Source organism: Salmo salar, chromosome 10 (genome assembly GCF_965601325.2).
Source record: "Salmo salar chromosome 10, fSalSal1, whole genome shotgun sequence".
Lineage (NCBI taxonomy): Eukaryota > Metazoa > Chordata > Actinopteri > Salmoniformes > Salmonidae > Salmo > Salmo salar.
The window spans coordinates 11,135,513-11,147,555 of NC_138300.1; the positions used below are offsets into that span (position 1 = coordinate 11,135,513).

General features: G+C 45.2%; 1 protein-coding gene across 1 annotated transcript in view; it reads left to right on the forward strand.

Moving 5' to 3' along the window:
• The window catches only part of LOC106613494 (PEX5-related protein-like), a 227,169-nt gene that overhangs the window by 194,050 nt on the left and 21,076 nt on the right, over positions 1 to 12,043 (forward strand). The window contains exon 3 of the mRNA XM_082956582.1: positions 8,769 to 8,885. Coding sequence (XP_082812708.1) covers positions 8,769 to 8,885 — 117 coding nt within the window. The remainder of the gene's footprint in view (positions 1 to 8,768; positions 8,886 to 12,043) is intronic.

Below are 12,043 nucleotides of genomic sequence, written 5' to 3' on the forward strand. Positions count from 1 at the left end.
ACCTCCAGTACCAGCACCACGCATCAGGCTTCCAGTGCGTCAGCCCAGTCCGACTCGGCCTGTTCCTGCTCCCCGCACTAGCCCTGAGGTGCGTGTTCCCAGGCTGATAACTCCAGTACCAGCACCACGCATCAGGCTTCCAGTGCGTCAACCCAGTCCGACTCGGCCTGTTCCCGCTCCCCGCACTAGCCCTGAGGTGCATGTTCCCAGGCTGATACCTCCAGTACCAGCACCACGCATCAGGCTTCTAGTGCGTCAACCCAGTCCGACAACCCAGTCCGACTCGGCCTGTTCCCGCTCCCCGCACTAGCCCTGAGGTGCGTGTCCCCAGGCTGATACCTTCAGTACCAGCACCACGCATCAGGCTTCCAGTGCGTCAGCCCAGCCTCGAGAGTTCGGCAATAGTGTGCAGTCCAGAGTATCCGGCAACAGTGTGCGGTCCAGAGTATCCGGCAACAGTGTGCGGTCCAGAGTATCCGGCAACAGTGTGCGGTCCAGAGTATCCGGCAACAGTGTGCGGTCCAGAGTATCCGGCAACAGTGTGCGGTCCAGAGTATCCGGCACCAGTGTGCAGTCCAGAGTATCCAGCAGCAGTGTCTAGTCCGGAACCGAGGGAGACTGCCTGCGACCCGGAACCGAGGGGGTCTGCCTGCGACCCGGAACCGAGGGGGTCTGCCTGCGACCCGGAACCGAGGGGGTCTGCCTGCGACGCGGAACCGAGGGGGTCTGCCTGCGACCCGGAACCGAGGGGGTCTGCCTGCGACCCGGAACCGAGGGGGTCTGCCTGCGACCCGGAACCGAGGGGGTCTGCCTGCGACCCGGGACCGAGGGAATCTACCTGCGACCCGGAACCGAAGGGGTCTACCTGTGACCCGGAACCGAAGGGGTCTGCCTGTGACCCGGAACCGAAGGGGTCTGCCTGTGACCCGGAACCGAAGGGGTCTGCCTGTGACCCGGAACCGAAGGGGTCTGCCTGTGACCCGGAACCGGGTGAGTCTGCCTGTGACCCGGAACCGGGTGAGTCTGCCTGTGACCCGGAACCAGGTGAGTTTGCCTATGACCCGGAACCGGTGAGTCTGCCTATGACCCGGAACCAAAGGAGTCTATCAGCAACCCGGAACTAAGTAAGTCAGTTGTCGATCCGGAACTAAAAATGATTAACTATGTATTTAATGAGTCTGCCTACAGTGTGGAAAGGAAGAGGTCTGCCTACGATCCGGAACAAGGGGAGTCTGCCTACGGCCCAAAACTAATCAAGTCTGTCTGCATTCTGGAGGACAGTAGGCCGGAGCCAGAACCACCTCCTGTATAGGTGGGTTGGGGAGGGGAGGTGTAGCACAAGTGCCGTCGGTGACGGCAGCCACCCTCCCTTCCCTCCCTTTAGTTTAGGGGGATTTTTTTGTTGTTGTTTTTTTTTATTTTTTTTTATTTATGAGGTGCATCCGGGGTCTGCACCTTTAGGGGGGGTACTGTCACGTCCTGACCAGTATAAGGGTTATTTGTTATTGTAGTTTGGTCAGGACGTGGCAGAGGGTATTTGTTTTATGTGGTTCGGGGTGGTGGTTTAGTAGGGCGTTTGATTTATTATTTCCGGGTTTTTGGGTAATGTTCTATGTGGTCTCTGGTCTTTTGTATTTCTATGTCTGGTTTATTGGGGTTGGACTCTCAATTGGAGGCAGGTGTTTTCTCGTTGCCTCTGATTGGGAGTCCTATATATGGGTATGTGTTTGGTTTAGTGTTTGTGGGAGATTGTTTCTTGTTTTGCGTGTGTGAGCCTGACAAGACTGTTTTGTTGTTCGTGAGTTCTTCGTTGTTTTGTTATTTTGGTGTTCACTTTATTTTCAAATAAATATCAAGATGAGCATCCACATTCCTGCTGCGTTTTGGTCCTCCATTCCAGACGACAACCGTTACAATTAGTATACTTTTCTTCTACTGTATAAATTGCCATAACTGTTCCTGCATACTGCTTTGAAAATGAACCTGTCTCAAGAGCAAATAAACTTTTGACTTGAATACAAGCCATGTCTACTTATTGTATATTGACAGACTAATCGGTTTTATTGAAACAAGTTAACTTGCCAACAAATTAAAGTTGAAATGATACATCAACTCCCGCCATTATTTGTTTTAGCAGTAAGATTGTAGCTAGTTAATGCCAAATATATTTCATGAATATCACAATGAATTGATCCAGAAGTTAACGTCAACTTGGTTTCGGATGCAGTTGGAATCATTTAGACCAACGGGGGGGCAAATATGTTTTCTTATTTTTCTTAAAATTTTTATCCTGTTTTAGAAAAAAAAAAATGCTTGGAAAGATCAGAGGTTGGACCTAAGCAAGTGTTTAAATACTTCCCTACACATATAGAATATGATCTGGCCCGCGAGACATAATAATAATATTTAGTGGTATCCAATTGGTAGTTAGTCTTGTCCCATCGCTGAGAGGCAAAGGTCGAGAATAGTGGCGTCCTCCAAAACACGACCCAGCCAAGCCGCACTGCTTCTTGACAAAATGCCCGCTTAACCCGGAAGCCAGCCGCACCAATGTGTCAGAGGAAACACCGTACACCTGGCGACCGTGTCAGCGTGCATGCACCCGGCCCGCCACAGGAGTGGCTAGAGTGCGATGGGACAAGAAATTCTCGGCCTGCCAAACCCTCTCCTAACCCGGACGACGCTGGGCCAATTGTGCGCCGCTTCATGGGTCTCCCAGTCACAGCCAGCTGTGACACAGCCTGGTATCGAACCCGGGTCTATAGTGACACCTCAAGCACTGCAATGCAGTGCCATAGACCGTTGTGCCACTCGGGAGGCCCCCACAAATTGATTTTAACAAACAATTGGTCCCCAAAAAAATGCGGCCCTCCGTTGAATTTCAAAATCCTGATGTGGCCCTCGAGCCAAAAAGTTGTCCCACCCCTGATTTAGACATTCGTCAGTACACTTGCAGAAAATAAAACTTTATATCCAACTCCATTATATACATCATGTACAGAGCTAGCAATATCTATACCACAATGAAGTTGTGAGCATACTAGGCATTCTATAACATCAGTCTTACTGAAAATTTATGTTGCGTTGGCTTTGTTCCAGACCGGGTCCGGAATGTTCTTCAGCTAGTGAACCTCGTGTTGGGCAATGTCAGCTGGTCTGGCAGAATTTAATGCGCTCATGACCTTGGATTCAGACTATACACTTTTGCTCTTGCCAGCTCTGTGCAGTCTTTTCCTCTTCCAAGTCAGATGATGTTGAGCTTGTTCCCGGCTGAAAGCTTTCATCCAATGGGTCTCCAGCACAGGTGTCAAACTCATTCCACGGAGGGCCGAGTGTCTGCGAGTTTTTGCTCCTCCCATGTACTCGAATGACGAATTAAGGTCACTAGTCAGGAACTCCCCTCACCTGCTTGTCTAGGTCTTAATTGAAGGGGGGGCAGCAGACACTAGGCCCTCCATGGAATGAGTTTGACACCCCTGGTCTACAGGATCTGTATTACTGAAGCTGGTGTCAAGGTCATCAGCAGCAGCAAGATTAGTCTGTAGGGCATACACTAGTCAGTGGTTAGCCAACATTTTACTATTTTGTCACCATCAATACACACTCACAAGGTACTATATCCACCCATCCCCCTCGTGTCAATAGAACATGCCGACTAACCTTCACACACAATACTGACACCAGTCAGTCAGTTACCCACACCCTTTCCTCCTTACTAATAACTGCTTTTCTCCAATTTAGAAAACGCTTTGCTTAAACAATCAACAAAGCCGCCATAATACAGAAGTTGTAGCCTACTTATAAACTTACCAACTATGACAACAAAACACGGCCCACGTTTATGCCCAGCTCCAATATATTTATATTTATTCATGGAGTCATGGAAAGATGCAGCAAAGATGACTTACACTAGTTCCTGGTGCTGCGCTTGATGTTGATGTAGCTACAGATGTCGATAGGCCAGTCACGTTAGCCTCTGGGTAGTTAGTTAGCTAACGGTTAGATATAGTCCGGTAGGCTGTAGCTAACGTAACCTAAGGTAGCTAAAGTTAGCTTGCAAAGTTACAAATTACATCGCCAGATAACATCTGTCTAATTACATTGATTTGCTTTGGAATGTCTAGCCAGCATATTATGAAAGCTAGGTAGCTAGATTTTGGTTTAGATAAACAAATGTAGTTTGTCAGCTAGTTACCTCTGCTCGACTTCTTAGTAAGGTAATCGATGAAATGTTACCCTAGCAGCCTGTGCTTGCTTGTAGTTTGCACATCCAGGTACTAAGCACCACACCATGACTTAACTTTAGCTGTTGTAAATAAATAGTTCTTCACAAGCCAATGTTCTATGAACGAGTGGCTGGTCCAGTGAGTAACGTTCGCTACCTGTTGACACCCATTCTTAAACGGATCCACCTTGACAGGGGCAGTACCACATCCTGAAATCGCTATGAATTCTGAGTAACATTTTACAATACAGTTCCATTTGTAAATTGTTTATAAAGGGGTTATAATTACGGTTATTTAATCATTTGGAAATTGCATTATAAGTCATTAATAAATGGCTATATTGCATTGGTAAAAATAGTGCAATAACTGGTCAGTGTTTGCCAAATAGTGAGCCAATATTTACTTAGTTATTACCCATTTATAAATGCACCAATAATATGGCTTGATCTTGAGATGAAGCCTTCATTCCTGGAATAAATAAGTGTACCAATGCATCATCAGGGTTTCAGATGGGGGCAAGACACCAGTGGAGGCTCCTGAGGGGAGGATGGCTCATAATATAGCTAATGAAATGGCATCAAACCATGTGTTTGATGTATTTGATACCATTCCACCTATTCTGCTCTAGCCTATACCATGAGTGCGTCCTCCCCAATTAAGGTGCCACCATCCTCCTGTGCAAGACACATTATGGGAGTTAACCATTGGTCTGAAACCCAACTATTTCTGTTCCTGGGACACAGCAACAATGCACTACACAAAGAAAATAGAAAATAACTTTTTTTTTAACTGTGCGACCATTTGAAAATAAGGTTGCATGATGATACATAATGGTAAAATATTATACGCATTTGTAAGTGCATTTATAAATGGTTAATAGCTGGAGGTAAAGAGTGACTAACTATTTGACAAGCACTGACTGGCAAGCGCACTATTTTTTTACCAATTTCTTATAACCCATTTAATGGTTTATAATGCATCTACAAATGATTAAATAACCATTAACGTAATTACAAACCCTTTACAAATGCAACCTTATTGTAAAGTGTTACGTGAATTCTGGATATTGTGATTGGCCTACAATCAGAAAACACAGATGGCCCTTTTCTACCGGTGAGATGCAGAAACGCTTGTATTTGCGTGTAGTGATTTTTATGACATATATGTTAACATATTTATGAACATATACAGTGAACGAGCAGTGGTGAAATTACCCTTTAAGAGAGAAATAGCAAAATAGCATTCTATCAGTCTCTGGCTGGGACAGTGAATCAGAAAGCAACCGAGTCAGTTGGTAAGGATGTTGGATCTTAATTTGACCCCTTTCGTCGCTGGAGGAAAATATTTAGAATCGCCCGCCTGAAGGCAGATGGAAGCGGTGTTTGTAGGCTATAGAATAATATATACTGAACAAAAATATAAATGCAACATGCAACAATGTCAACGATTTTACTGAGTTAGTTCATATAAGGAAATCCGTCAACTGAAATAAATTAATTAGGCCCTAATCTATGGATGTCACATGACTGGGCAGGCGCGCAGACACGGGTGGGCCTGGAAGGGCATAGGCCCACCAACTGCGGAGCCAGGGCAAGCCAATCAGAATTAGTTTTTCCCCACAAAAGAGCTTTATTACAGACGTTTCATTAGCTGTCCGGGTGGCGGGTCTCAGACAATCCCACAGATGAATAAGCCAGATGTGGAGGTCCTGGGCTGCCGTGGTTACACATGGTCTGCGGTTGTGAGGCCGGTTGGACGTACTGCCAAATTCCCAAAAATGACATTGGAGGCAGCTTATGGTAGGGAAATGAACATTCAATTATCTGGCAACAGTTCTGGTGAACATTCCTGCAGTCAGCATGCCAATTGCACAGTCCCTCAAAACTTGAGACATCTGTGGCATTTGTTGGGTGACAAATCTGCACATTTTAGAATGGCCTTTTATTGTCCCCAGCACAAGGTTCATCTGTGTAATGATGATACTGTTTAATCAGTTTCTTGATATGCAACACCTGTCAGGTGGATGAATTATCTTGGCAAAGGAGAAATGCTCACTAACAGGGATGTAAAGAAATTTGTGTCCAAAATCTGAGAGATGTGTATGGAGATTCCTGGGAACTTTTATTTTACATGTTGCGTTTATATTTTTGTTTAAGTATAATGTGTCAGTTCAAGTAGCCTATGTAGGCTACAGTGCGTCTCATGTGAATTCTTATGTGAATATCAACACTTTTACATTTTTGTAGGGGGTAGATGTATTTTTCGCTAGGGGAAAATCTGTTTCTTTACATCAATTGTTTTATATGTTCAAGGCAAGCATTAGGCTGAATACATTTGTGGTAGCTTCAGTGTCTGTGTGGTCCTCAGGTTACAATCTAAGTAACAGTATAGATTTTCACCTCTGCAAATTATACATAGCCTAACTATAAAACGTGGGCGAGCTTACACACTGGAGGAAAGTTTATCATTCTACAGTAGGCCTACAAACATCCTATTATCGGTTTTCACACCTTTCATGATGTGACAATGGATAGGCTAATGGGTAGCCTACAAAATGTAGACTATTGGAATATAATCAAATAACAAGGGCCCTATTGCAACCATCGAGTATCGCCAGCTGATATCTCGTTAAACCATCAATATGCGCTAAATTCACCCACACAGCTGATCTCAATTGCAACCATTAATGGTCACATCATTACCGCTCCCTAAAAGATGATGTCGGTGTTACCTTAGTCAGAGATATGTATATAATGATGAAATGCTCATGTCTCCACAAGCATAGGTCTGCATATTAAGCCCATAGAAACGCATTGAGCTTATTCTGGACAGATTCTGGCGAGAATGAGCCATCTTGCTTCACCTCTTACTCCCTGCCTTAGCTCTGCTTGCAACCAAAGTCTTTCAAGATATGTTCGCCCTCTGGTTGGTATTGTCATCGGAACAACTTAGTCCTTTTTGGACAGAAAGTACTTCCTTGTTTACCACGGTAAATCTACTGTGGCACTTTACCCGACACTTTGTATGAATGGAGACTTATGTTGGTGTAGCCTACTGTGATTTTATTTGTTTACTATTTATGCTATCCAAAAGTGTCTTGTATGGTCATTTCTTTTCAAGATCGGGGGTAAAATATTCTTGGACTGTCCATATTTGAAATGTGTAACTAAATGAAGTCATTCGGGGGATTGAGTTATTTGTGCCAGAAGGGTTTGGGCCGGAATCGAACCCATACCCACACAGTAGGCCTATATGTGTGCCCTGAAGGGAGCGTCCGAACCGCTAGACCACCCCAGGCCACAATTAGACAAAAGAGTGATCAAGTTAAGATCTGACATCTGTAGCCTAAAGTGTCGAATTTGTCTTGGCAGGAATTTGATTGGCAAGTCATAGACATGTCAAAATGCACTCTATTTTCGGGATTCTGGAGGTGTCGGAAAAGTTTGCTCTTTGAAAGCAGATGACTTGCTCACTTTTCTAATTTTTCTCTTTGCTCACTGGCCCATGGAGTTATCGACAGTGACATGCTTGGAGGTCTTTGGCCTCAGCTATACCTTAGCTATAAGGTGAGGGCTAATAGACATGGCCTGCATGCTTAGACAAAGTCAGACAAAAAAGCAACATCAGCACAACACTTCTCATGACCTGTTTCTGTCCAAAGGAAGAGATTCGATACCTGCCTCAATTTGTAACAAGCGTTTGATGTAATTTGTGTTTTCTGACCATCCTAACTGAAAAGTTGTTTAACTCCCATTTTGCCATGATACCCAAAAAATAATTAGAAAGACAGTAAATAATGAGACACATAATGCACTATTTACCAAATCCCGACTATAGGAGAGAAACTAAAGTACAGATCTCACCAGGATGAAGTTCTCTGCATCCACTTGATTTTCATTTGACGGCACTTTGCGATCCATAAAATAATTTAGAGGACAGAAAAATCAGCAATCCCTTGAAAGGTTGGACCATAAAACATACTAGCAAGAATCAAAACAGTAACAATCAGCAGCTGGAGAATTACCCAGACCAGAAAGCTTCCCTTTTTCAAACATCTTTCCCTTTATCTAGGAATGATCAAGCAATTGAGTTCCATCCTCCCAATCAAAACATATGACCAACAATTGGTCAGCATTCCACCACTACAAATACAAGAAGGTGTGACCTAAGGAAAAGGTGCTGCTTGTTTGGCATCAAAGGATATGTAGTTATAACACCAATCGAGGTGGCTGTTTGTTGTGTCTAGAGCTTTGCACATACAGTGCAAATTCCTCGACATCAATCCATTACTGAAATGTCAACAACTGAAAGGTCAAAGGTCTAGCAAATTGTTGACATTTGAACGCTGCCTTTACATGTAATGGTGATTAGTCACCAGAAGTCCATACATTACACAACCCGCCAATGAAAGAGTGAGATGGAGGTGACATTTCTGTGGCAGGGGAATGCAGCATTCACAAAGTATCAAAGCAATCAGTCCTCTGTTTACTAATCCGCCCACCTTTCCCTTTCTCCCACCCTCAAAACACCATCCCTCCACAGTCAGACACAGAGTTCTGGGACAAGATGCAGGCAGAGTGGGAGGAGCTAGCGCGACGGAACTGGTTAACGGAGAACGAGCAGGCCCAGACCCCCTCCAGTGTGTCGCCTCACGAGAAGGTTACTATTTTCACCTTTGACCTCTGCTATCATAGTACTCTGTCTATACACCCTGTTTAGATGCCAATTATTTGTTTCCTTCGCATGTGGACATGTTCTACTTAATGAAGGGGAAATATAGCCTATGAACTTGATGATATACAGATGTGCTGTATATACAGTATGAACTGATTTAACCCAGTGCTTCCATAATGTTAGAGACAGGTCGAAATTTACTGTGGGGGGCTAGTCCAATTCAAGGTGTCATAAAAATAATGCATGACCCTCCACTTGTATTGTAAAAGAAATTGAACACCCTCAACCCTCATAGAATTAACTGAAAATAATGTTTACGACCACAAATAACTGTTTTGACCCTGTGTTTATAAACACAGGGTCAAGATGGCACCGGAGAACAAGGCTGACGTTTTACGTATTCCTAACCAATTGTGTTTTTTGTTTGTTTCTTTGCGTTGTTTGTAACTTTAATTATTATTGTACATAATGTTGCTGCTACCATCTCTTATGACCGAAAATAACTTCTGGACATCAGAACTGTGATTACTCACCACGGACTGGCAAAATCATTTTTTTCCTTTAACAAGTCCGACAAGCCCGATGTGAATGATATACTGCTTTCCCGGGAACAGGCCCAGATCCCCGTAACTTGCGTGAAGAGAAGGCGGAGAAAAGGGGGCCAGAGGGCAGGCTGCCTTCTAAGAATTTGTAGGCGATCAAATAAACCCCACTTCCTTCCATTCTGCTAGCAAACATGCAATCTTTGGAAAATAAAATCTATGACCTACGTGGAAGATTAAACTACCAATGGGACATTCAAAACTGTACTATCTTATGCTTCACGGAGTCGTGGCTGAACGACGACATTCTCAACATACAGCTGGCTGGTTATACGCTGTATCGGCAGGACAAAACAGCGGCATCTGGTAAGACAAGGGGCGGTGGACTATGTATATCAGAACAGCGGGTGTACGATATCTAAGGAAGTCTCGAAGTTTTGCTCGCCTGAAGTAGAGTATCTCATGATAAGCTGTAGACCACACTGTCTACCTAGAGAGTTTTCATCTGTATTTTTCGCAGCTGTCTACATACCACCACAGACTGATGCTGGCACTAAGACCGCACTGAATGAGCTGTATTCCGCCATAAGCAAACAGGAAAACGCTCACCCAGAGGCGGCACTCCTAGTAGCCGGTGACTTTAATGCAGGTAAACTTAAATCCATCTGACCAAATTTCTATCAGCATCTTAAATGTGCAACCAGAGGGGAAAAACTCTGGACCACCTTTTCTCCAGACACAGAGACGCATACAAAGCTCTCCCTCCATTTGGAAAATCTGACCATAATTCTATCCTCCTGATTCCTGCTTACAAGCAAAAATTAAAGCAGGAAGCACCAGTGACTCGATCAATAAAAAAGTGGTCAGATGAAGCAGATGCTAAGCTACAGGACTGTTTTGCTAGCACAGACTGGAATTTGTTCCGGAATTCCTCCGATGGCATTGAGGAGTACACATCAGTTATTGGCTTCATCAATAAGTGCATTGACGACATCGTGCCCACAGTGACCGTACGTACATACCCCAACCAGAAGCCATGGATTACAGGCAACATCCGCACTGAGCTAAAGAGTAGAGCTGCCGCTTTCATGGAGCCGGACTCTAACCTGGAAGCTTATAAGAAATCCCGCTAAGAACCATCAAACATGCAAAGTTTCAATACAGGACTAAGATCGAATCGTACAACACCGGCTCTGACGCCCGTCGGATGTGGCAGAGCTTGCAAACTATTACAGACTACAAAGGGAAGCACAGCCGAGAGCTACCCAGTGACACAAGCAAACTACTTCTATGCTCGTTTCGAGGCAAATAACACTGAAACATGCAGGAGAGCACCAGCTGTTCCGGAAGACTGTGTGATCACGCTCTCCGCAGCCGATGTGAGTAAGACCTTTAAACAGGTCAACATTCACAAGGCCGCAGGGCCAGATGGATTACCAGGACTGGTACTGCGAGCATGCGCTGACCAATTGGCAAGTGTCTTCACTGACATTTTCAACATCTCCCTGTCCATGTCTGTAATACCAATGTGTGTTAAGCAGACCACCATAGTCCCTTTGCCCAAGAACACCAAGGTAACTTGCCTAAATGACTACCAACCCGTAGCACTCACGTCTGTAGCCATGAACTGCTTTGAAAGGCTGATCATGCCTCACATCAACACCATTATCCCCGAAAACCTGGACCCACTCCAATTTGCATACCGCCATAGCAGATCCACAGATGATGCAATCTTTATTGCACGCCACACTGCCCTTTCCCACCTGGACAAAAGGAACACCTATGTGAGATTGCTATTCATTGACTACAGCTCAGCGTTCAACACCATAGAGCCCTCAAAGCTCATCAATAAGCTAAGGACCCTAGCACGAAACACTTCCCTCTGCAACTGGATCCTGGACTTCCTGATGGGCCGCCCCCAGGTGGTAAGGGTAGGTAACAACACGTCTGCCACGCTGATCCTCAACACGGGCCCCTCAGGCGTGCGTGCTCAGTCCCCTCCTGTACTCCCTGTTCACTCATGACTGCAAGGCCAGGCACAACTCCAACACCATCATTAAGTTTGCCGATGACTCAACAGTGGTAGGCCTGATCACTGACAACGATGAGACAGCCTATAGGGAGGTCAGAGACCTGTCAGTGTGGTGCTAGGACAACAACCTCTCCTTGGTGTCCACATCACCAATAAACGAACATGGTCCAAGCACACCTAGACAGTCGTGAAGAGGGAATGACAAAACCAATTCCCCCTAAGGAGACTGAAAAGATTTGGCATGGGTCCTCAGATCCTCAAAAGGTTCTACAGCTGCACCATCGAGAGCATCATGACCAGTTGCATCACTGCCTGGTATGGCAACTGCTCGGCCTCCGACCGCAAGGCACTACAAAGGGAAGTGCATATGACCCAGTACATCACTGGGGCCAAGCTTCCTGCTACCCAGGACCTCTATACCAGGCGGTGACAGAGGAAGGCCCTAAAAATTGTCAAAGACTCTAGCCACCTTAGTCATAGACTGTTCTCTCTGCTACCGCACGGCAAGTGGTATCGGAGTGCCAAGTCTAGGTTCAAGAGGCTTCTAAACAGCTTCTACCCCCAAGCCA